At 48.6% G+C, this 21,165-nt stretch overlaps 7 protein-coding genes, 1 non-coding gene and 1 pseudogene across 8 annotated transcripts; 2 read left to right on the top strand and 7 right to left on the bottom strand.

The window, feature by feature from the left end:
* Nucleotides 1–1,219: 1,219 nt before the first annotated feature.
* Nucleotides 1,220–1,292, bottom strand: TRNAK-CUU. Its single transcript has one exon. It is a non-coding gene; the product is annotated as a tRNA-Lys (tRNA).
* Nucleotides 1,293–2,723: 1,431 nt separating this feature from the next.
* On the bottom strand, nt 2,724–3,987 carry LOC112344313. The gene is made up of 4 exons (XM_024668769.1): nt 3,795–3,987; nt 3,031–3,715; nt 2,920–2,981; nt 2,724–2,861 (listed from the first exon to the last, which is right to left on the bottom strand). The coding sequence occupies exons 1-2, from the start codon at nt 3,960–3,962 to the stop codon at nt 3,458–3,460; spliced, it is 426 nt and encodes a 141-aa protein (XP_024524537.1). The 5' UTR covers nt 3,963–3,987; the 3' UTR covers nt 2,724–2,861; nt 2,920–2,981; nt 3,031–3,457.
* A 190-nt stretch (nt 3,988–4,177) lies between these two features.
* LOC9655531 (stearoyl-[acyl-carrier-protein] 9-desaturase 2, chloroplastic) lies at nt 4,178–5,744 on the bottom strand. Its single transcript, XM_024668768.1, has 4 exons — nt 5,645–5,744; nt 5,492–5,592; nt 4,939–5,434; nt 4,178–4,867 (listed from the first exon to the last, which is right to left on the bottom strand). Exons 1-4 carry the CDS (start codon nt 5,654–5,656, stop codon nt 4,274–4,276), a joined length of 1,203 nt encoding a protein of 400 aa, XP_024524536.1. The 5' UTR covers nt 5,657–5,744; the 3' UTR covers nt 4,178–4,273.
* LOC9654248 (phosphatidylinositol 4-phosphate 5-kinase 9) lies at nt 5,741–8,992 on the bottom strand. The gene is made up of 9 exons (XM_024668767.1): nt 8,820–8,992; nt 8,664–8,737; nt 7,349–8,582; nt 7,126–7,293; nt 6,875–7,040; nt 6,715–6,825; nt 6,473–6,660; nt 6,279–6,424; nt 5,741–6,217 (listed from the first exon to the last, which is right to left on the bottom strand). Exons 2-9 carry the CDS (start codon nt 8,692–8,694, stop codon nt 5,793–5,795), a joined length of 2,469 nt encoding a protein of 822 aa, XP_024524535.1. The 5' UTR covers nt 8,695–8,737; nt 8,820–8,992; the 3' UTR covers nt 5,741–5,792.
* Nucleotides 8,993–9,098: 106 nt separating this feature from the next.
* Nucleotides 9,099–10,671, top strand: LOC9655530 (uroporphyrinogen decarboxylase). The gene is made up of 6 exons (XM_002964268.2): nt 9,099–9,247; nt 9,313–9,428; nt 9,488–9,598; nt 9,697–9,885; nt 9,937–10,062; nt 10,118–10,671. The coding sequence occupies exons 1-6, from the start codon at nt 9,124–9,126 to the stop codon at nt 10,631–10,633; spliced, it is 1,182 nt and encodes a 393-aa protein (XP_002964314.1). The 5' UTR covers nt 9,099–9,123; the 3' UTR covers nt 10,634–10,671.
* A 2,487-nt stretch (nt 10,672–13,158) lies between these two features.
* On the bottom strand, nt 13,159–14,659 carry LOC112344424 (annotated as a pseudogene).
* A 588-nt stretch (nt 14,660–15,247) lies between these two features.
* LOC9654247 lies at nt 15,248–16,699 on the bottom strand. The gene is made up of 3 exons (XM_002963891.2): nt 15,580–16,699; nt 15,434–15,532; nt 15,248–15,381 (listed from the first exon to the last, which is right to left on the bottom strand). Exons 1-3 carry the CDS (start codon nt 16,697–16,699, stop codon nt 15,293–15,295), a joined length of 1,308 nt encoding a protein of 435 aa, XP_002963937.1. The 3' UTR covers nt 15,248–15,292.
* A 362-nt stretch (nt 16,700–17,061) lies between these two features.
* LOC9655528 (ruvB-like 2) lies at nt 17,062–18,691 on the top strand. Its single transcript, XM_002964267.2, has 2 exons — nt 17,062–17,820; nt 17,891–18,691. Exons 1-2 carry the CDS (start codon nt 17,069–17,071, stop codon nt 18,525–18,527), a joined length of 1,389 nt encoding a protein of 462 aa, XP_002964313.1. The 5' UTR covers nt 17,062–17,068; the 3' UTR covers nt 18,528–18,691.
* LOC9654246 (beta-ureidopropionase) lies at nt 18,589–21,122 on the bottom strand. The gene is made up of 7 exons (XM_002963890.2): nt 21,040–21,122; nt 20,170–20,851; nt 19,997–20,104; nt 19,744–19,932; nt 19,451–19,681; nt 19,171–19,395; nt 18,589–19,096 (listed from the first exon to the last, which is right to left on the bottom strand). The coding sequence occupies exons 2-7, from the start codon at nt 20,815–20,817 to the stop codon at nt 18,719–18,721; spliced, it is 1,779 nt and encodes a 592-aa protein (XP_002963936.2). The 5' UTR covers nt 20,818–20,851; nt 21,040–21,122; the 3' UTR covers nt 18,589–18,718.
* Between the last annotated feature and the right edge of the window lie 43 nt (nt 21,123–21,165).

Here is a 21,165-nt window from a genome sequence, read left to right as displayed (position 1 = left end):
AGTATAGCACTGTTGTTTAGAATATCATCTAAAATGTATTTTTGATATTTATACTTCTTACAACTATTAATTTTTATTTGAGTAAAATGCAATAAATTAAATTACTTTTGGTTTTATTTTTTATTGCTTATAAGAAAACTATTTCCTCAAATTTGAAAATTTATAAATATGTCACAATCTCAAAAACTCTTATGGCTATTCTTAGTGCTGAAAGAGCTACTTTAATATTCTGTTAAAATTCTATTAAAAACATTCAGTTAATCTTGAGGTTTAAATTTACTAAAACTCAATAATTTTGTATTTGAATTAGTTTCTATGCGAAAGTAGTTAAAAATGACAGTGTTATAGTTAACTTTAAATATGAGCTTGAATATACCTATAATTATGCTTTGATATTCTACCATCTAATGGTTATTATTCATTTATAGTAATCTCCTGTTGTGAGTGCTTGGAATATAGAAAGGGAATACAGAAAATATGTATATCAATTAGCCCAAAAAATCTAGTTTATATACAAGAGTGTGTAATCTGAATTAAAACTAATCCGATGGTTACCAAAATCCCATTACGTTAATATTAATATATGGCATTGTAGCTGTACACTTGGACCTCATACTATTTATAATTTATAAACTCTCTTAAAACTTTATGGCCATAAATAATTATATACCTTTATTATGCACTGTTTATTTTCCTCCAATGGGATTTAGAGCTTTTATACTTCTTTATAATGCCAATTTAATATATGAACACAAATAGATCAAACTCTTCAAAGCAAGGGAATGAAATGATTAATCAAAATTACACTTTGAAGCAATTTATATTTAAAACTAACCAAGCATGCCAATTGGAGTATTGGTTGTTTTTATCAAAATAGTTTTTATAGTGATTTAATCATTAACAATATAGTTTTCAAATAAGAAAGGGTTAAAGCTAGAGCAATTTTGTACAAATGAGAATTAAAGAAAATGTTATTTCAAAATAATAAGCAGACCAAACACTCAGTGACTTGCTTTCAGCAATACATATATCATGTTAAAAAGGTTTTAATTACATTTCATTTACTATTGGCAATTCAAAATAGTAAAACCAAACAAACAATAATAATGTTTAAATAATGTTCAATGTTTTTTATCCTGGAACTCACATACGTGCAGCTAGGGTTCTTAGTGAGATCATCTGGGCCGGATGCATTTGCAACTTGCAAAATAAAAAATTCCGCCGGCCGTGGGGCTCGAACCCACGACCACAAGGTTAAGAGCCTTGCGCTCTACCAACTGAGCTAGGCCGGCTCTTAACACTCGAAGGAAGAGAATGTCATCTGGGGCTTTATTATAAAGATCCGCCTGAAATCGGGATCGAACCCGCAACCACAGGGAAAAACAAAAAATTTCGTGGTCCATCAGGTGGCCAGAAACTTTGCCAGACCTGCGCGTCTTCTTTACGCCAGCGTCGTATTACATTTCGTGTCATTGTTTTCCCCTGGATCAAAAAATGTGGATCATACATAATATACATACCATGTGCCTGGCCTAGGTAGCACAATTAGCAGCATCCACATGTGTCTTCTTCACCATTGCTTGGGAAATTTGTACCGCTTCGCTCCATCAGAATCACGATGAGCTTCTTCCGGATCGAAGTAGCCACCGCCGCCATAGCCACACAGCCCGAATTCGCAAGCCACATTGCGATGGCACGAAGTGTTGCACCTTCCGCAGTGTCGGGAACTGGTCATGAGATCGACGCATTCTCCCCCGCAGCAGCTGAGGCCGTAGGAGCAGGCCCTGCTGCAAGCCCCGCAGTTGTTGCCGTCGCTCTGTGTCTGCTTGCACACCCAGTTGAAACAGCACACGCCTGGCCCCTCTGGATTCCTGCTTAAGTCGCTGCACACGCTCGCATTGTTGTGGCACCGCACCTCGTCCTCCTGGTGGTAATGGTGGTGGTAAAAGTTGGATCTCAAAAAGTTGGAGTGCGTCGCTGCCGGGAAGAACTTGCTGCGTTTGCTACGACTGCTGTAAGTGCCGCTGGAGCCTGCTACTACTACTAATGTTGCTAGAATTACTAGACACCATGTAGCTCGTTGGGGCATCCTCTGCTGCTTTCCTTTCTAGAACCGTCACACTGCCCCGTAGATCAGACTGCCCCTGTATAACTCGTGATGCACCGGAAATGCGATATGATTTTGCAATCCTCGAGATGTTTCAGATTTGGTGTAGAGTCCTGTAAACTGGACAAGCAAAAACATGAGAATGTCCATTGCAATGCTCGACTTACTCAAGGATTTGGAGCCAACGAGAAGCAGACGAAGTCATTGCCAATTGCTCTATCTCCAACTATGTGCCGCGAAATCGCCAGCTAGCTGCCCTGAACCTGGAATCAATTGAACAAACGCGCAGCAAACAGAAAAGACGAAGGGAAGAAAGCACTGGATACAGAGGCGGACAGCAGACCAGCACTCGTAAACAGGCATGGTTTCTTTTTCTTGTTTTCTGTAAGTAAAGATTCACGAGATGAAAAGTACCACTCTCCTACCTCTGACCACTGCCGGATCGGATTACTCAGGAAATTTATTTTCAAATCATCTCTAAAAACCAACGGAAAGCAATATAAGATCACACACCAGATCCTGACATTCCCAGCAAGATGACTTGGTAAAGTAAGAACAAAATGAGGCACATCAGCATCAGCATCAGCATCAGGAAAGCCCAAACTTAACAACTAAATCAGAGTGTAAAAAGAATGCATTATATAATACTCGGGGTAGTAGTAGACGGTGAGTGGTAGAATGAATGCCACTGCTGGCTGGCAATGAGCACGAGCATCAAGGTGACGCAGAAAGACTTTACAGGCAGGGCAGCTCGCTGCAGGAGGAGGACCAAATGCATGAAGCAAGTAAATGGAATCACTACGTGTTCTTACCTGACTGATATCAAAAGACAAAGTGGCTGATTCACTCGGCTCTCCTGCTTAAACAGGAACATCTACAGAACGCAAGTCAATACAAAAACATAAAAAGAAAGACCGACGTACCTTTGCAGCCTTTTCTTTCTGTCAGATCAGATGGTCTTTGATACAAAAGCCCACAAAGTCGTAGAGACCCAGGAAAGCAAAGCATTACCAAACCGCCTTCCCTTTGGAAGTAGCGCACTAGAGTGAAAAAGCAGACTAGCAAATTGTCCATTTGCTTATAGTAAGGAAGAAAAACAGCCAGAGCCCAGCAAGCTGCAGTAATTTACAGTTATCCCCACCCCGCTGCTCTCACTCTTCTCTCTTCCTTCTCGTTTTGTTCTTGTGCACTGACTCAAAAATTCAGGCTGCTGCTGCGATGCCACACCCTGTCTTATTGGAATCCCTCACCGAAACGTAGAAAAAAATTAAACAAAGAAAAGAGCTCTCCCACCAAGTTACTTTCTCACAAAGACGAAGACCCAAGCAAGATTAAGACGAGAAAACCATCCTAGCCCAGAGCAGGAATATCTCCATCCAAGACCTTGCTATCGCTGGTGGAATCAACGCACCTCAGCAAGCCGTAGAGCCTCAACCTTAGTTGATCGCTGTGCTTGTCCCCAGGGCTGGCACACTTGAAGGCCGCATTGTACTGCGTGAAAAGCCGGCTCACTTCTTCGCACAGCAGCGTGATGGAATCTGCCGCTGCCGCTCGGTTGGCCTCCACCGCTGCGGCTTCCAGCGCTGTGGCCGGCTTCCTCTTGCAATCCTGGAAATATTTCGCAAAGATAGACACCAGAAAAAATATTTCGATCGATCGATCGCTGTCATCGGAATAGCAGACTTACCGCGCTGGAGTCATCGTAGAGGAGATTATCGTGAACCACGACTCCAGCCGAGACAGGACGATCGAATTCCGCGCAAGAAGCGCGCCGCTTGCGGATCTCCTCCTCCTCGACCAAGCCGCTCAGTGCGCGCAAGGCAATGCCGCTGCTCTCGCCGGCTCGGCAACACATCCTCCCGGGCGCCGCTAGAGCCCTAAATTCCCAGAGCACTGGATCTGACGGTCAGTCCCTCTCCACGTGGAGGCATTTAAAATTGCATGATATTTTGACCGTTGGAATGTTTTACCTCTAGCAGCCATAGTTAATTTTTGCAAGCACGAAACTTCACTCCAAACCAAGGAAATAATATATTCGTTGCCAGCACAAAGTCCTTTTAAGTGCTTCCATGGCAGAAAAAGAAAGAATCTTATTCACAAGAACAGAACAAGCAGAGGTGGAAGAACTTTTTTCTTTCTTCCTTTTCAACTTTTTTCTTTCTTCCTTCAAACTTTACTCTCTAAAGCGAGGTCTCGTCCTTGAAAAATCCAACTGAACTCCCGGTTCTTGTGAAGAGCATGCGTTCCCAGTTTCCCAAATCTCTCCTCCGATCTCTCCGCTAGCCTCTGGAACCGCGCGGGAAGATTGCATACGTAGTCCTGTGCTCGCTGTGCCTCGCCTCTCAATCCACCCAAGCTTCCCACCTTCCAGGCTTCGATGAGATGCTCCATGATGTTGGAGTAGTCGTACGCCGTGTAGACTTTGCACTTCTGCGCCACGAACTTGTAGTCCTCGAACAAGTTCTCGTTCTCGCCGTCATGCATCAGGTGAGCCGGCATGGTGATCTTCTTCTGCATCATGTTTGCCAACGCCAGCATGGTGCCGTTTGGATCCAGCTCGAACAGCTTCTCCACCACTCTGGTGTATGCGATCTCGTGTCGCTTCTCGTCCGAGGCGATGATCCCGCAGATAGTAGCCAGCTGCGAGTCGCCATACTCCTTGGCAAATCTGGCAGTGTTGCCGTGTGATACGAAAGTCGCGCGCTCTTGGAACGACGTGTAGATGAAGCCGTTGTATGGATCATTGTCTATATGAGTCGCCTGGAAGAGGAAGATGAAGAACACAACCGGATGAGAAAAAAACAGCTCCAAAACTTGAGATTTGATCTTACCATGCCGGCACCGATGAGATTTTGGATCGTCTTCTCGATGGCTCTCATGTTGACTCTGCCTGTTAGATACAAGTACTTGTTAAGAAGATCACCATGCCTGTTCTCCTCTGCCGTCCAAGCTCGTATCCATGTCGCCCAAGGAGACGCACTCCCCCCTGTTTCATCTCTCACGCCTTCAAAGGTGTTGAGAACCGTCTGGTACGTCGGGAGAGCTTCTTCCGTGATCATATCCCCGACCAGACAAACCAGGTAGTCACGCGGAAGCTCTTTCGTCCGCTGCCTGAGATCAACCACTTCGTCCATGAAGCTGTCTGAGGATGAATCCGGCAAGAAGTCCTGAGGCTGCCAGCATTTGTTGACAGGCTTGAGCAGCGGCAACATCTTCTCCTCGGCCCATCCCTCTAAACTCTTGAACACTTGTACTTTTTCGGGAGCGACGTAGCACTTCCTGCTAGCAGACTCTATCGTTCTCGGCAAGCCGGACACGTCCACTTCCCTGCACCAGCCACCAAGAGTTTCACGAATCGATTCATGAGAAGTCTGCACAACAAACCTGGCCGCAACGAAGGCCACACTGCCGGAACATCTCACGCTTGCTCTAGGAGCCAGCAGCGACGTTCCTGGTAGCCAAACTCCAGTCTCCATGTTCGGCTCCTGCCAACACAAGGGGTTAGAAGAGCACACGGAAATAAAACATGAAGCAAACCTGTGCATGCATGCACCTTTGTCCACGTGGCCACTCCCGAAAAACTAAAACCAAGAGAACGAACGGAAAAAAAAGCGAAAAGGCAAAAACCAAAACAGCACAAAAAAAAAAGCAGTATGCATTTCACAGTTGCTAATGCCGACTTACATCACCTCGGGAAAACTTTCTCGATGAAATCCTGAAACCTCTTTGCGTACACTTTTGGATCGACTGCGGAGATGGAGACTGCGTCGAACTGCAACGATTTGTACGTGTGCTCCACCCACTTGGTGATGTCGTAGCGCTGCAAGATGTCAATAACTCCAAAGTACAGCACCACGTCATAGACTTCTCCAAAAGACTCCTCTTGACCACCGTCGTGTGGTGCCTCTCGGTCAGCTCTAGCGGGCATGTTCACGCCAAGCTGGATTCGTAGCCTTGCAGTGCCGGGAAGAAGTAAATCAACCTCTTCGTTTCCAGCGGGTTTTAACGGACTGCCCCGGACGTGAGATCCCGGGGTTGTTGCCCCTGATTCTCCCGTTGGACTAGCTCCGTGAGCTACTAGAACAAGGTTCTTGGATGGCCAATCCTCCTCTACAGAAACGGAAAGAAAAGTAAAGAACAAGAGAAGGCGAGCAAACTTGATATGACGTACCAATGTCGGACTTGTTGATTTTCTTGGGGAAGGTCACCGGTGAGAAAACAGCTGGATACTGGGGTGCTCGGAAGTGAACGCCCAGAAGAAGACTATAATCCATAATCCTCTGGGATTCCAGAAACTTTGCATCCAGCTCGATTTGCCTGGTTATAAGATGATTAGAAGCCAGACATCAATGGTAAATCATGTACCTCATGAATGTATCGCGCCAAGTAGGCTCTAGATGAAACACGAAGTCCAAGTCCAAGTCTTTCAACGTCGTGTTTTCATCAATGTCGACATTTTCCGTCGACCGCCCCAGTGACGACCCCTTCAAATCGAACCTCCGGTGTATACGAAGGTCTGTGCAGAACATGTTTCCCATTACTACAAAACGAACCTGTAAAAGCACATGTTAGACTGTAATCGCATTTAAGGACCGAGTAACTCAAACCTTTCGCCCCCCCTGAGGCTTGATACGATGAAGGCCAAAAAACTTTGTAATCAAGGTGTTCTCGTGTACAAGTACATGATCATAATAAGAAGCAAGCATATCAAGTAGGACCTGAACAGAAGCTGAGCATCCACGAAACAGAAAGTCCAATATTGCGTACCTCGACTTCCGATTTGCGCATGGTCTTGATTATGAATCGATCGTCGTGCGATAGATAGAAGACGCTGCCACTCTTGCCCGGAGAAGAAAGTTCTCGAAGAGCATCGTTTCCACAAAGAGAGAGCATATAATCAGCAGCATCGATTTTGAAAAGCTCTCTAAGGTGCCTGACATGCAACAAAAAAAACTGTACAGAGCGTCAAAAGATGAAATGCCAAATGGGAAATCGGAAGAGCTAAGGAAAAGTAGGACCTGAAGACCATCGGGCAATAATCTTTCCATTTGAAGTCCACTGACTGGTGCGAAGGCGTAAGTTGAGACCCTGCACGAGGAAAGTTCATCCTGAATCTGGCTTTCCTCCCAAAGTTTGAAGGTTCAATATCATGCTTTGGCTCAGGTGTTATCTTTCCCACAGTATACCTGAACACGACGTACAAACACGATTAAAACTCTGAAACCTCAGGATAGATGGTACCTTATTCCCAGCTGCAAATTCAGCATAAGATCATAGCTCCTGTGTCCTTTGATAATTGTTTCTCCTGGCCTTTTAATCTCTTTCACATGCTTCTTATAACGCCGCTTCGTACTTTTCGGTGTGCTCGCAACATTAGCTGGTACCTTCTTGACGATTTCATTGATCAGTACTCCCTGAACGTACTCTCTTTCCACCACTGGATCTGCACCGTGGTACTCGTCACTATCAAAAATTCTCTCCGCAGAATCTGCCTGTAATGCCTTCTCTAGTGTAGTCTGCTCAGCCGAATAAGACTTCATCGGACCAAAATCATGCTGTTGCCGGATTGCTTGATCGAAATCAAGAGAAGGAGCTCGATTCCTACGTGGTCCCGCTAACTGTTTTCCTACCGTCGCATTCCTATCAAAACCTGCAGTATCTACACTAAAGCTGCCGGGCGGATAGTAGACTCCTTTGCCATCCTTCAGCCCTTTACTCCAGTTACCATTGTAGACTGTTCCATCCGACCAAGTATACACACCGTGCCCGTTTTCCAGCCCATCCAGCCACTGCCCGTCGTAACAATCACCAGAAGCCCAAGTAAGAACTCCCCTGCCGCACATCAAACCTCCTTTCCAGTCTCCCATATACTCGTTTCCATTCGCCCAAACATACCGACCGGGACCTTCTTGAGCTCCATCCTTCCAAGACCCCTCGTAGACATCACCGTTTGCATAACGCTTCCGTCCCAGTCCATTCTTCAAGTTCATCTTCCAGCTGCCTTTGTACGTGGTGCCATCGGTCCCAGTAAAAGTTCCTGATCCATGCATGTAACCACACATGAAATCTCCCTCGTAAGTCGCCCCTGACGGCCAAGAGATCTTCCCTCTCCCTGTTTTCTTCCCCTTCCCCCACTGCCCCTCGTACATACACCCATCCGACCACAAGTACTTGCCGTCACCCTCCGGAATCCCACCTTCGAAAGAGCCGGCGTAGAAATCCCCGTTCGACAAATTCTTTTCACCTCTTCCGGACGTGCTGCTCTCGCAAAAGTCGCTGCGGCTCCCTGAAACTTCTATGCTTTCCTGGTTGTGGAGCCCCATCTGGCTCGGCTCCACCGTCACCGGCATGAGATCACCATCGTTTTCAAACTCGGGAACCACGGACGACTTTCGCTTGGGAGCCTGGAAGAACTCAAGCACTGGGTCCTTGGCGACGATGACATTCCCAGCGTGGACGTAAGTAGCTGCGGCCCCTGCGCGATCAGCAATGAATGACAGCGTCAGCACAAAAAACTGGAGAGCCCAGAAAACGTTCATCGGTTACATTCTTTTACCTTTCATCTTATTCTGCTTCCCGAAAACCATTTAGGCTAGAATGCTTAGGAGAAAACCGAGATCACCAAATTCCCTGGAACCGAAGCACTGAAATCTAAGACCTAGATGCTGATAATCGCCGGGAAAAGGAGCAAAAGCAAAGAAATTCCACTCACCGCAGAGCCGGCGACTCGGCTCCTCGCGCACTGCCGCTCCACGATGGGTCCATCGCCGAGAGCGCGCTAGGCGAACCCTTCTTCACGAGCAAGAGAACAAACCATGGGAAGCGCGGACGGCGGAGATCGTGTCACATTCTAGACATCCGACGGGCTGGACAAGGAGCCGTACGCATTGTGGAACCTTGACCTAGGGCTCCGATCAAATTAATCGTTACAATCGGACATTCTTTACCCTTCCACGTGGCACTATTGGATTGAGTGGGGTATATTCGGGATTATTGGATTGGATTGGAGCTAGGGCATGGCGACGACGTCTGGATGCTTGGTCGGGCAATGCAGGCCCGGCGCGGCCGCTGTTCAATGGAATTCCTCGCGCCCATCGAGGATCCAGTGCTCCGTCGTGGCGGATGCGGCTACAGCGACGGGTAAGCGAGCTCCCATGCGGCGGATGCGACCTCTTGCTGAAATTTGAGCTGGATTTCGAGCTTAGATTCACAGCAGGAGCTCCGGGCAGGCGCAGATCCTTTGTTGCTACGAGCAGTGCGCGGCGACAGCGTCGAGAGGCCTCCCGTGTGGATGATGCGGCAAGCCGGGAGGTACATGAAGGTATGTGTTTGGAGAGAAGCTTCATGATATGTGGATGAATTTCTTTCTTGTGTATGCAGTCTTATCAAGACCTCTGTGCCAAATATCCTTCTTTTAGAGAGCGATCAGAGAATGCGGAGCTTGCCATTGAGATCTCGCTCCAGCCATGGAAGGCTTTTAGGCCAGATGGTGTAAGGTTTTCAATTTGGTATTTCTTTTCTTCTCAGCTGCTTTGAGATTACAAGCTCATGCAGACTGACGAGCTTACCTCTTTCTTTCTTTCTCACAGGTGATTTTGTTCTCGGACATCTTGACACCCTTGACGGGAATGAACATTCCATTTGATATCCTAGCCGGGAAGGGACCCGTTATACACAAACCGATCACATCCATGGCCGATGTAGACGAAGTTACGGAGCTCTGTCCCGAGGAGGCCGTCCCTTACGTTGGACAAGCTCTATCCTCTCTCAGAGCTGAAGTAAGGTTTCCTTCTTCGATCTTTTTGGTTTTTTGATCGATAACTCTTTAGGTGGGCAATGAGGCTGCTGTGCTGGGCTTTGTTGGCGCACCATTCACACTAGCCTCGTATATCATAGAAGGAGGCTCATCCAAGCATTTCGCGAAGATAAAAAGACTAGCCTTTGGCAGCCCTGAGGTAGTGTACAGCTCCAAGATAAGTTTGCTTCTACCACTCACTCTCCATTTTGTAGATTTTACACGCTTTGCTCAAGAAACTGGCCGAGTCCATAATCATCTACGTGCGTTACCAGGCAGACAAGGGAGCTCAAACCGTCCAAATCTTCGACTCGTGGGCCACGCACCTAAGCCCGATCGATTTCGAGCAATTCAGCCTGCCATATCTCAAGCAGATAGTGTCCGAGGTGAAGAAAACTCACCCGTCGCTACCATTGATCCTCTACGCCAGCGGCAGCGGCGGCCTCCTCGAGAGGCTGGGGTCGTCCGGAGTGGACATCGTGAGCGTGGACTGGACAGTGGACATGGCCGAGGCGAGGCAAAGATTAGGCAGGGACGTAGCGGTGCAAGGCAACATAGACCCCGGCGCCTTGTTTGGCTCCAAGGATTTTATCCGGCAAAGAGTTATCGACACCGTGGCCAGGGCTGGCCGAGGAAAGCACATTCTAAACCTTGGCCATGGAGTGTTGGTTGGGACGCCCGAGGAGAACGTAGCTCACTTCTTCGAAGTTGGAAAAAGCATTCGATATTGAAAACATAAAACATACATTGGGATCTTAGTTTCGGAACACTTCAGGTTCTATCTTCTTCTTTTTGGATCACTGAGTCTTGTGTTTTCGTCGAAAATGCCATTTAGAGGTGAAGCCAAAGCTTTCTACGTAGATGCTGAAGCAACTCTTGAGATTGTTGCAAATCGAAGAAAGGTGTGGATAGCGTTTCTGTGATTTGTTTGATGGTTTCTTGATAGATATGGGCATACTACACTGTCACGGCTGCCGTGAGAAGGCGGCGTCCATGATGGCTGAATCGAGGTAAGAGGCTTTTCATTTTTCAGACGATGATATCCAGCAACTTTCTGGCACAGGCGGTTATCAATTTCGCAAAAAACCAAACAAAGCTGAACCGGGCGATGGTGAGCTCGAGTTCTTCTCCCAGATGAAGGAGCACGTCAAGCAACCACGACAAGGCACGTCACTTCATCTAAGCTAAATGTTCACTTCTTCCTTCAAAATGGAGATGATTTGATATCAAAGATGTTACAAGTCAAAGGCGAAATCCTGTCTTTGCGATCACTCGTTTTATTGGAGCAGACGAAATCCTGTCTTTGCGATCACTCGTTTTATTGGAGCAAAGACTCCAAGCTCTCTGGAACACTTCACCTTATCCACTATCCAAGGATACAGAAGCTGGCATTTTGATGTTCTATCTTGTAGATTGTCTGGTACGTCCAGGAATTCGGGCTTCAATCTCTCTGCAATATTTCCATAAAAGTTATCTGTGTGGACACCTACCAACCAGCAGTCCATCCCATCGCAAAAGAAAATCGGCGCTCCGGATGCGTTAGCCTGGCAAAAATAATCTCCGAGGAAAGTAAATCCTGCGCTTGGACTGGCGATAACGAACGATGAAATAAACGGAGGAATTGTGATGAGCAGTGCATCTTCGCCATTCTGCTGGAACGACAAGTCAACAAGGTGGAGGAACGATGCGATGTGAACCTTGTAAACTGGAGGTTAGTAAAGAGATCAATTCTACCAAATAGCTTTTTTCCTTACCTTCTTGCCAAGTAATTGGTCTTGCATGAGATTTGTGATTGGCTGCATGTAAACTGTGTTGTTGCAACCTTCAAGGTATAAGATGGCCACATCTAAATCTGCATCTTCTTTAACAACGTGAAATCTAAAAGCTCTAGCACGTGGTTTCCCAGCCGAATTATAACAAGGGAAATAAGCAACCCAAACCTCTTCTTCATTGTTTGAAACTGCTTTTTCGACCCTTTCGTTTGAAACTTGTTGCCCCCCCTCAGTGTTGTGATCCTCATCGGTATCCTCATCGGTAACACAATGTCGAACTGTAACAGCGTATCCTTTTGCAAATAAGGCACAAATCCCTTTAATTAACAAATGTAAATATCATAAAAGCCAAACCAAACCAAAACATACCACTAGAGTTGATCCAAGAGAGTCGGGAGTCTTTGGATTGAAGGCTCTTAAGGTCCACCTCACTTCTCATAGTCAAGATTCTTCCGACACAGCAGCGAGCGTGTTGAGGAACTGCTTCTTCTGACCATCCTAACGGGCGGACATACAATAGCTTTCCCCGACCTTGCCCTCCAACACCATGTCTGCCAGACGAAGAAGCTCTCCCTCGTCCTGCTCCAGCCCTTGATGATTCTCCATATCGTCCAGATGAAGAAGCTCTACCTCCTCCCACTCCAGCCCTTGACGATTCTGCCTGTCGACCATAGCCAGACGAAGGAGATGATGCCGGCACAGAAGACGATTTTCCATGGCCCTGTTCTGCTGCTACTCCTTTTCCACGCCCCTGTTCTTGTGCTGCTCCTGTTGCTTTTGCCGTTGCTGGTGACGATCCTGGTGAAGATGAAACTCCTCCTTGATCCCCCAAAGAAGACGATTTTCCATGGCCCTGTTCTGCTGCTACTCCTTTTCCACGCCCCTGTTCTTGTGCTGCTCCTGTTGCTTCTGCCGTTGCTGGTGACGATCCTGGTGAAGATGAAACTCCTCCTTGATCCTCCAAAGAAGACGGATTTTCCCCTCTGGACACCATTCCCGCTCCTGGAGAAGACGGAGCTGCTTGACCCCGCAAAGAAGACGCCTTTTCCCTTCCAGGCACTGCCACTTCCATTCCCGCTCGTGGAGAAGACGAGGCTGTTCCTTGACGCCGCAAAGAAGTCGATTTTTCCCCTGCGGTCGTTGCCGCTGCCATTCCCCCTCCCAGAGAAGGTGATTTTTCCACTTTGCCGGTCATTGCCGCGCCTACCGCTCGGCCAGATGATGGAGCTGACGCCCCACTTTTTCCCGGCACCGAAGAAGAGCTTCCACGGCCTGCTGGTACTTGCCGCGATCCCCCGGCTTCCTTGGAAGTCGCCATTTTTCTCCTTTCTTCCCCCCCTCTTGCCACGGCTGCTATTTCTCCAGCCGGCGCTATTGGCTCCGATGCTTCTGATTCTGCTGCTGCGCTTGGCGTGGATGAAGCGGCCGATCTCCCTTTCGGCGCCATTGACAAGCAAAGCCCCTAGTTTTGAAAGAACGGCAACTTAAAACCCTAGCGCTTTTAACTTTGTTTTATTAAAGGATAGAGGATTAGACTTTTAAAGATCTCTGTCCGAGACCCCACTCAATCAACTGCTTTTATCTCCGCAAGGACCCGATCTCCAGGACGCACTGACCGTGCTTGATCTTAAGAAAACTACGGAGAAAAGAAAAAAGAGTATGCTAACTCGCTCGCATTAATCTGTGACATCAAATGATGCCGCCAGCGATCTGGAAACGAGCTTCTTGCTGTGCTAAGCATGACGAGCAAACGATCTTGTATATCCGCTGTCCCTTGCATAATGCTAGTAGAGAATAGAGCTAGAATGAAGTGAGACACAACCGTGTACCTTGTTGTGGAGGCATGGGCGATTATGTTGCACTTGCAACGGCAGACCCGTCGACTTGTGCCACAGCAAGACAGGACCACCACCACTCCAAACTGCAAAGCGAAATGTTACTCTAGATTTTGAAGGCAAACGAAATCGAGAGCTTACCTCGTCTGCCAGTTTCTGTAGGCTTCTTAAGAACGTAGCAGAGGTCGAAAAATCGGCCAGATACAGAGCAGTCGCCTCTCATCAAGACAAACCTGCGAGGAGTGCTTAACATATCAAGGAAAATGGTTACCTCGATTCATGTGATTGATGATCAGTGTTGTATGCTCTCGCCTAGGCAATACCAAAACATCTGCTTCAGCCCATGCAAATGCAAAGCAAACGATCATACGAGATCACGAAAAAGAAAGAAAAGCGTGATCCAACCTCTCGGCGACTTGCAACAATCTCTGTGGCCTGAAAGTTCCTTCGGCATCATGTACAGTGCTTTGTCTTCACCGCCTCCTTGATCTAATGGCAGCTTTTACATAGACACAAAACTCAGTGATCCGTGAAGTCAAAATGAAGAAGATACATACCTGACATGTTACACAAAGCGTGTGATACAGCTGAGTCTTTCCAGTCCGAAACTCTCCATACATCTCAGTTATGGAGCCGGTCTCAATGCCCCCTTCCAGGATCTTATCGAGTTCTTGGACCCCGATGTTATTTGGATGATCTCGGATCGCTGCTCATGCATTTGTGCCGCACTTGTGAATCCCATCGGAACAAGCTTGGTAGCTACGCAAGTTCCATAGAACAATGAGAAAAAAACAAAACAAAACCAAAATGTACATACCCGCTTCAGTGATCTTGTCGACCTTAGCCTCGCTTATGCCTTTGATCTTGAGCAGCTCCTTCTTGGGCGAATAGGCCACCGCTTCGACGGTACAAAACTCTGCCTCTCGAAGCTTCTTGATATCCACCGCGGAAAGGCCACAGTGCTGCACACAGGGAGATTTCTGGAATAAGCGCCGCCCGATCGATCGGTCGACACTTACCTGGAGCTGCTCCACGAGCGATGGCCCGTGCTGGACATCCGGCTGCTCGTACATTCATCGCCGCAGCGCCCTTGTCCATGGCGCTCATCGCCGCATTGGCCCTTCCACGTGCGTAGGGAATATACCCCGCAGCCCTTACCGTTGCTGCTTCTTGGCGGGGATAGAAATTCATCGCTGCTCGATTTGTGAGCAATTGAGCTGCTCTTTCGCCGCATCTCCGAGATCTTCGTGACGAGATCCATGGCCTTGATCCTCCAGAGAGAGGCGCGACTGGTAGTGAGTCTCCTGGCTCGCGGCCACAGATCTTCGCCGGCGCGAAGAGCCTATAGATGACGATCATGCTGAAACCACGGCGATGTTGGCCCATTTTGAGCGCCGCATGTCCACCTGGTAGAACTTGGACAGGATGAGGCGGCCGGGAATCGCTGGCAGAGCAGGGAACTTGTTCGAGAAACCACCGCTCTAGAACTCGTTTTGAGAACATATGGAGGCTGAGGTAGGAAACCGGGGACTTCCAGAAAACCTGTTGAAGAACCAGGCTACGAGCATGAAGCCACGAGTTTTGAGTAATGTTTAATTTTCTTTGGTTTCTTTATTCCCAATAGTGATATATCTTATTTATACTCATTTTTCAAGGTAGCTATCAGTTTCATTTACGGGTTATAGTCCACACATTTTTCTTTCACTCTTTTAAAACCGTTAATATTTTAGAAGATCTAAATACTGTAAGGAATATTTCCTGAATATCCAGGTAATATCTTGCTCTATATTAATTTTCTTGGTGCTGATCTGTTCTTCCTCCTCGGAGGTTCTTGAGAAGCAGGAGGATCTTGAGGGAGATCTTTCTCAAAACCTGAAAGAAAAAGAAAAAGAGGTTTAGATGTCACATTTTAAGATTTACTCACTTTCGAGGGGATGAGCCTCGTTCCATTCATCAATGGGTGTCTTCCAGGTCACTGGAGCAAACTGGACGACTCGGTTCAGATGGATGGCAGCTTGTTTGCCTGCAAGTGCGTTTAGGGTTTAGTGCGCAAGGGAGAGAAAATCTTACATAGGAAGACTTCACGCATGCATTCCGAGGCATTAGAATGGAGTTTTGCTCTGTGAAACACCTTGTCCAGATCTGCAGTCTTTTGACATTGAAGATGTCTGCCATGAAAAGATTGCAGCTTGCGCTTCCTGTCTGTGTCTCCTCTACCAAGCCTCCCAAGGAACGTATTCGTGACAACGCCAGCCAAGATCCCACCATCGTCAAACACGGGAGCACCTGTGTCTTGCACAGCCGACGCAGGTAGAAAAGCTTCTGGATCGATGGAGAAGACGTTGACAAGATTCATAAGCTCATGACTGCCGAACGTGTACAGCCGCTCGAACGGAAGATTGCCAGCTTCCATGTTCAAACACCCTTCCAAAGCTTGTAAGCAATGGGCTTGCGGCTCCAGGCACACGACCGAGGATGAAAGGCGAGTACCAACCTTGCACTCATAGGAAACTCCTCCTTTGATGCGTGGAAAGCTCACCACGATCGCCTTTCCTTCTGCCTTGCGACCACCACAAAGGATCTCGTCGATGCATCGAAGAGCTGTGATACAGCTTCCATCTGGCCTGATAAGTGTCACCATTCCCTTGCAATTCTTGACGCTGGAAGCTTCTGCCTTGCTGGTTATGTGTACTGTCCCGACGAAATTGGCCACTTCCTCTCGCAAGACACTCGGGTTGCCAACCAAGTCTTTGATCGAGTACGAATACATCCTTGATCCATCATAAAACTCTTTGAACAGCGCTTTCTGGCACAGCTTGGAGAGAGCGATGAGGTGATCTGCTCTCTTCCGCTGCTCGCGAGCTCTCGCAATTCCAATCCCGAGCTTCGTCTTGGCCAATGCCGCCTCTGCTTCTTCCTCGGAGGGCCGATTCCTCTTACCCGTGATGACGAAGGGACTCTGCTGGGACTGGCCATCTCCATCGCCATTGGGATCGGGAGCGATTTGCTCCATCGTCATCACTGAATTCCCATTCGCGTCCTTGAAGAGAGCGATCTGACCTATACGGAGTGTGGCGGCATCCAGTCCCCAGTGTGCCGCAATGCTGTCCACCATCAGATGCTTCGAATCGTGGAGAGGAACGCGCAGCGCCTCGCCTTCTCCATCCTTCGTCACCCAGACGCAATCCATGGAAAGAGCCCCCCTAATAACACTATTATACAGCAAATCATGTGTTATTGCATGTAACATGCAATATATTATTATAATTTTTCGACCTTCTTAATGTTAGATAATTTAAATACTTATTATATATATATGTCCTTAAGATGGTTGCATAGAGACAAAGTAAGTTCTATTTGGGTAAGAACTAAAATCCTGGAAGCTACATTAGTAGGTTTATGGCTCTTTGGAAGTGCAATGGAAAAAAATTGCCATTTGGTCACTGCTAAGGCTCGGCTCATTCATTTAAAAGTGAGTAAAGCTTTATATATTTTTTATTTTTCCTTATAAACAGGGGACGATCGACAGTCGTTAGGGCTAGTTAGGGCAGGAGCAGCTATGGGGGCGGAAGTGAAGGTCTCAGAGACGCGCGACCTCACTCGCATCGAGCGCATTGGCGCGCATTCTCACATTCGAGGTCTGGGCCTGGATGATACGCTCGAGCCGCGTAATGTGTCGCAGGGTATGGTTGGGCAGAAGCCCGCGCGGCGCGCCGTGGGCGTCATCTGCAAGATGATCAAGGAGGGCAAGATCGCCGGACGCGGCGTGCTGCTCGCGGGGCAGCCGGGCACTGGAAAGACCGCGATCGCCATGGCAATGGCAAAATCCCTGGGCGAGGAGACGCCCTTCGCAATGATGGCCGGGAGCGAGATATTCTCGCTGGAGATGAGCAAAACGGAGGCGCTGACGCAGGCATTTCGCAAGGCCATCGGTGTGAAGATCAAGGAGGAGACGGAGATCATCGAGGGCGAGGTTGTGGAGATCCAGATCGATCGTCCGGCCACGGCCGGGGCGGCGTCCAAGTCCGGGAAGCTCACGCTCAAGACGACCGAGATGGAGACCGTGTATGATCTCGGCAGCAAGATGATCGAGGCGCTTACGAAAGAGAAGGCCCAGAGCGGTGATGTGATCGCCATCGACAAGGCCTCCGGGAAGATCACCAAGCTCGGCCGATCGTTTGCTCGCTCCAGGGACTACGATGCAACTGGAGCACAGACTCGATTCGTCCAGTGCCCCGATGGCGAGCTCCAGAAGCGCAAGGAAGTCGTCCACGTTGTGACTTTGCACGAGATCGATGTGATCAACAGCAGGTTAGTACCACCTTTCTTCTCATCTCTTCCAAGTCTCTGGAGATGTTCTTGAACGGGTTTCTTCTTCCAGGACGCAAGGATTCCTCGCTCTCTTCGCGGGTGATACCGGCGAGATTCGCTCGGAAGTAAGGGAACAAATCAACAACAAAGTCGCCGAGTGGAGGGAAGAGGGAAAAGCCGAGATAGTTCCGGGGGTTCTCTTCATCGACGAGGTACACATGCTAGACATGGAGTGCTTCTCGTTCCTCAACCGAGCGCTGGAGAACGAGATGGCCCCAATCCTCGTCGTCGCCACCAACAGGGGCATCACGAAGATCCGAGGAACGAACTACAAGTCGCCGCACGGCATCCCGCTCGATCTCCTGGACCGGCTGCTCATAATCTCGACTCAGCCTTACACGGAGGACGAGATGCGACGGATTCTGGACATCCGGGCGGAGGAGGAGGACGTGGAGATGGCGGAGGAGGCCAAGGAGCTGCTCACCAAGATCGGACAGGAGACGTCTCTCAGGTATGCGATCCATCTCATCACAGCTGCGGCCTTGGCTTGCCAGAAGCGAAGAGGAAAAGAGGTGAGCATCGAGGACATCAGTAAAGTCTACTCGCTCTTCATGGACGTGAAGCGATCAACGCAGTTCCTTATGGAGTACCAGGAACAGTTTATGTTCAACGAAGTCCCCGACACCAGCGAGATGGTGGAAGGCTAGAAATCAAATTTTGCGACACCTGCGACGCAGCTTTTCTACGTTGGTTTTGTTTGCGAAGGATTAGAAATGAGAAAAGCTTTAGATCATTTGAAGTATAGCTTTTCTACATTGGTTTTGTTTGCAAGGGATTAAAAATGATATCTTTGAGAAACGTTTTTAGATAATTTGAAGATGTTTTATTTGATTTGATCTTAGAGGCTGTGTGCCTCGAGGCCCGAGTGGAGGAGGGGATCGCTGATAACTTGCGGTTTGAACGCGTGCTTTGTATACTCATTGAAAAAGTTGGCATACAGATCATAGCGAGCGGTCATCCGGAAGCCCCATTTGTCTCGGACTTGCTGGCACAGATTCAAGTCGGCATCCACGACCATGAGCCCGTCCTGGAGCCTCGAGAGGCTCGGCGTGCACGAAGAGTCCGGGGCCGCCACATAGCTCGACCCGTAAAAGTGTCCAAACCCCTTGTGAGCCGGCTTCCCGTCACCCGACGTGAAAGCTCGCGGGAAAACCTCGGTGCCAACCCGGTTGATCGCGGCCACGAAGTAGCTGTTTGCTATTGCAGCGTTTCTCGCCTGGACAATGGATGGATGATCCAACAGAGATTTTTGATTGCGATGAAGGGAAAAAAGAGTTTTTTCGTGCTTACCTCGATCGGCCACATTGGCTCGCTCAAGTCACCCACTGTTGCCGAGGGATTAAACACGATCTCCGCTCCGTTCATCCCAAACGCCTGCCAGTTGAGAGTGTGGTGCCTCCCGTAGCATATGTTTACCGCGATCTTTCCATACGCGGTCTCAAACACTGGATGGCCCGTATTGCCTTCCATGTAGTACGTGCTCTCGTTGAAGTCTCCAACGCGAGGGATATGGTTCTAGCAAATGGAGGAGGATTTTCAGAGACGAGAGAGAACAGAGAAAGAGCCTGACCTTTCTGTGCTTTCCAATCACGTTTCCATTGTTTCCAATCACCACGGCCGTGTTCCACAAGGTTCCACCGTGGACTTCGTCGCGCTCCAGGATGGGGCTGATGATCACCATCTTAAACTTGCAAGCGAACATTTGCAAGAACTTCGTCGACGTGCCTTCCTCCGCGCTCTCGGCAAACTCGCACCATGTTTTCTCCCGCGTACAAAACGCGAAAGGCATCGTCCAAGCCTCCTACATCGAGAAAAGAAGAAAGATGGGTGTTGAGATGGAAAATGCAAAAAGCTTCCCTTCACCTGCAAGCAAAGTATGTTGACACCGGCAGTTCCAGCAGCTTCGATCAGATCCCCGACTCTCTTCATGATGGCTCGCTTCTGATCCGCAAAAGGAGCATCAGTTGGGAGAACTATGGCGTTCTGGATGACGCCTATACGAACAATACGAGGAGCTCGCAACTCTTCCTCGGCAGCAGTAAACCTGTAAGCCTTCAAAGAAGACCCACATAAAAGTTGGTCTAGAAAAACTTTGAAAAAGAAAATAAATAAGTACCTGGAGGTCAAAGTCGGCAGCAGTAGACATTGCCATTACTGCTGGAGGCAAAGGCAGCATTCCTACGACACTCCCATTGTTTAATCCCAAGATCATCCTGCTTGCTTCCTAGGATCAGTGTTATCATCTGACAAAACGGAGAAACAATAAAGAAGAACAAAACTCTTTTTTACCTTGAAAACACCCGGTGGAAGATGATGTTTGAGCAGCCTATATAGCGAATCCGAGCCACCATCCTGAGGAACATCGCCAAGAGCAACCACGCCACCTCCAACTCTCTCCAGATCCTCCACATCGCAGGCCTGCTCGTCTCCGCTCAGCTCTCGATCCGCGGCTCTCTTCAAGAAAGGAGTCGTTCGCTTCTTCTTCATGAGCCCAAACAAGCTGCTCATCTTCTCGTAGAACACCCACGTAGAATTCCCCATCCCTGTGGTGCTCGCCTTGAGCTGCTCGTTCTTAAACTTCCGCTTCATCTTGTCGATCTTGCTCTTGAGCTGCAGCACGGTGCGCAGCGTGCCACCGCAGCGCCGGTAGAGCGACTCGCCAACCTCGGCCCACTCGCGATCGCTCAGCCCGGTGCAGCCACCACTCCTCGTCTCGATCCACTTCTCGTAGTAGATGTCGAGCAGCGCAAACGCCTCCTTGTCCGTCCATGCAGTGCACGGAGCGCGCTTGCGAGCCGAGAGCGCGACTTTGCTGCCGCACTGCGCGACCTCCTCGTCGTTGAACTCGTCGTTCTCTTCCTTTGGATGGAGCTCGTCGACGTCATTTGGATCCATGGAGGAGCAGTGCACCACTCTCTCCTCGTCGTGAATTTCCATCGCAAAAGCCAGTCTTGCAGATCCCTTTGTCCTCCTGGAAGAAAAGGAGATGGGCCGCTAAGCCCCGCGAAAAAAAAGGGAAAGAAAGAAAAGGAGAGGCTCGAATGAAAAGAATGCATGAATTCGTGGAGATGAGATGGATCTCTTGGGCGGAAGAACCGTGACGAAGTTTTTTTGGCACGAGGAACCATCGCCCAGATCTATAACAAAACTGGCACATACCTAAGAAGCGAACGCCCGGCCCAGTGCTGTATTTCGCCCCTCCAAAACGCTCGGCAAAACGCTCGCGAGCCCCAAAAACTCTTTCTCTTTCCGGGCCCGCTGGGATCGAACCCCGAACCGCACGCC

Source organism: Selaginella moellendorffii, unplaced genomic scaffold (assembly GCF_000143415.4).
Source record: "Selaginella moellendorffii unplaced genomic scaffold, v1.0 SELMOscaffold_4, whole genome shotgun sequence".
In the NCBI taxonomy this organism is placed as follows: Eukaryota; Viridiplantae; Streptophyta; class Lycopodiopsida; order Selaginellales; family Selaginellaceae; genus Selaginella; species Selaginella moellendorffii.
This window is presented reverse-complemented; position numbering and strand designations above follow the sequence as displayed.

Bases quoted from the DNA above. Each gene is read 5' to 3' on its own strand.
- LOC112344313 (XM_024668769.1), bottom strand. From the start codon at position 3,962: ATGTGTTGCCGAGCCGGCGAGAGCAGCGGCATTGCCTTGCGCGCACTG. The intron at 3,716-3,794 runs GTAAGTCTGCTA...AAATATTTCCAG, and splicing joins TCTACGATGACTCCAGCGCG to GATTGCAAGAGGAAGCCGGC.
- LOC9655531 (XM_024668768.1), bottom strand. The intron at 5,435-5,491 runs GTTTGTTGTGCA...TGGCTGGTGCAG, and splicing joins GTGGCCTTCGTTGCGGCCAG to GGAAGTGGACGTGTCCGGCT. The intron at 4,868-4,938 runs GTAAGATCAAAT...TTCCTCTTCCAG, and splicing joins ATCTCATCGGTGCCGGCATG to GCGACTCATATAGACAATGA.
- LOC9654248 (XM_024668767.1), bottom strand. From the start codon at position 8,694: ATGGTTTTCGGGAAGCAGAATAAGATGAAAG. The intron at 7,041-7,125 runs GTCCTACTTTTC...GTTGCATGTCAG, and splicing joins TATTGCCCGATGGTCTTCAG to GCACCTTAGAGAGCTTTTCA. The intron at 6,218-6,278 runs GTACGTCATATC...CCGTTTCTGTAG, and splicing joins AATCAACAAGTCCGACATTG to AGGAGGATTGGCCATCCAAG.
- LOC9655530 (XM_002964268.2), top strand. From the start codon at position 9,124: ATGGCGACGACGTCTGGATGCTTGGTCGGGCAATGCAGGCCCGGCGCG. The intron at 9,429-9,487 runs GTATGTGTTTGG...TTGTGTATGCAG, and splicing joins AAGCCGGGAGGTACATGAAG to TCTTATCAAGACCTCTGTGC. The intron at 9,599-9,696 runs GTAAGGTTTTCA...TCTTTCTCACAG, and splicing joins AGGCTTTTAGGCCAGATGGT to GTGATTTTGTTCTCGGACAT.
- LOC9654247 (XM_002963891.2), bottom strand. From the start codon at position 16,699: ATGGATTGCGTCTGGGTGACGAAGGATGGAGAAGGCGAGGCGCTGCGC. The intron at 15,533-15,579 runs GTAAGATTTTCT...ACGCACTTGCAG, and splicing joins CATGCGTGAAGTCTTCCTAT to GCAAACAAGCTGCCATCCAT. The intron at 15,382-15,433 runs GTGAGTAAATCT...TTTTTCTTTCAG, and splicing joins CGAGGCTCATCCCCTCGAAA to GTTTTGAGAAAGATCTCCCT.
- LOC9655528 (XM_002964267.2), top strand. From the start codon at position 17,069: ATGGGGGCGGAAGTGAAGGTCTCAGAGACGCGCGACCTCACTCGCATC. The intron at 17,821-17,890 runs GTTAGTACCACC...TTCTTCTTCCAG, and splicing joins ATCGATGTGATCAACAGCAG to GACGCAAGGATTCCTCGCTC.
- LOC9654246 (XM_002963890.2), bottom strand. From the start codon at position 20,817: ATGGAAATTCACGACGAGGAGAGAGTGGTGCACTGCTCCTCCATGGAT. The intron at 20,105-20,169 runs GTAAAAAAGAGT...CACTGATCCTAG, and splicing joins TTCCACCGGGTGTTTTCAAG to GAAGCAAGCAGGATGATCTT. The intron at 19,682-19,743 runs GTGAAGGGAAGC...TTCTCGATGTAG, and splicing joins TCAACATACTTTGCTTGCAG to GAGGCTTGGACGATGCCTTT.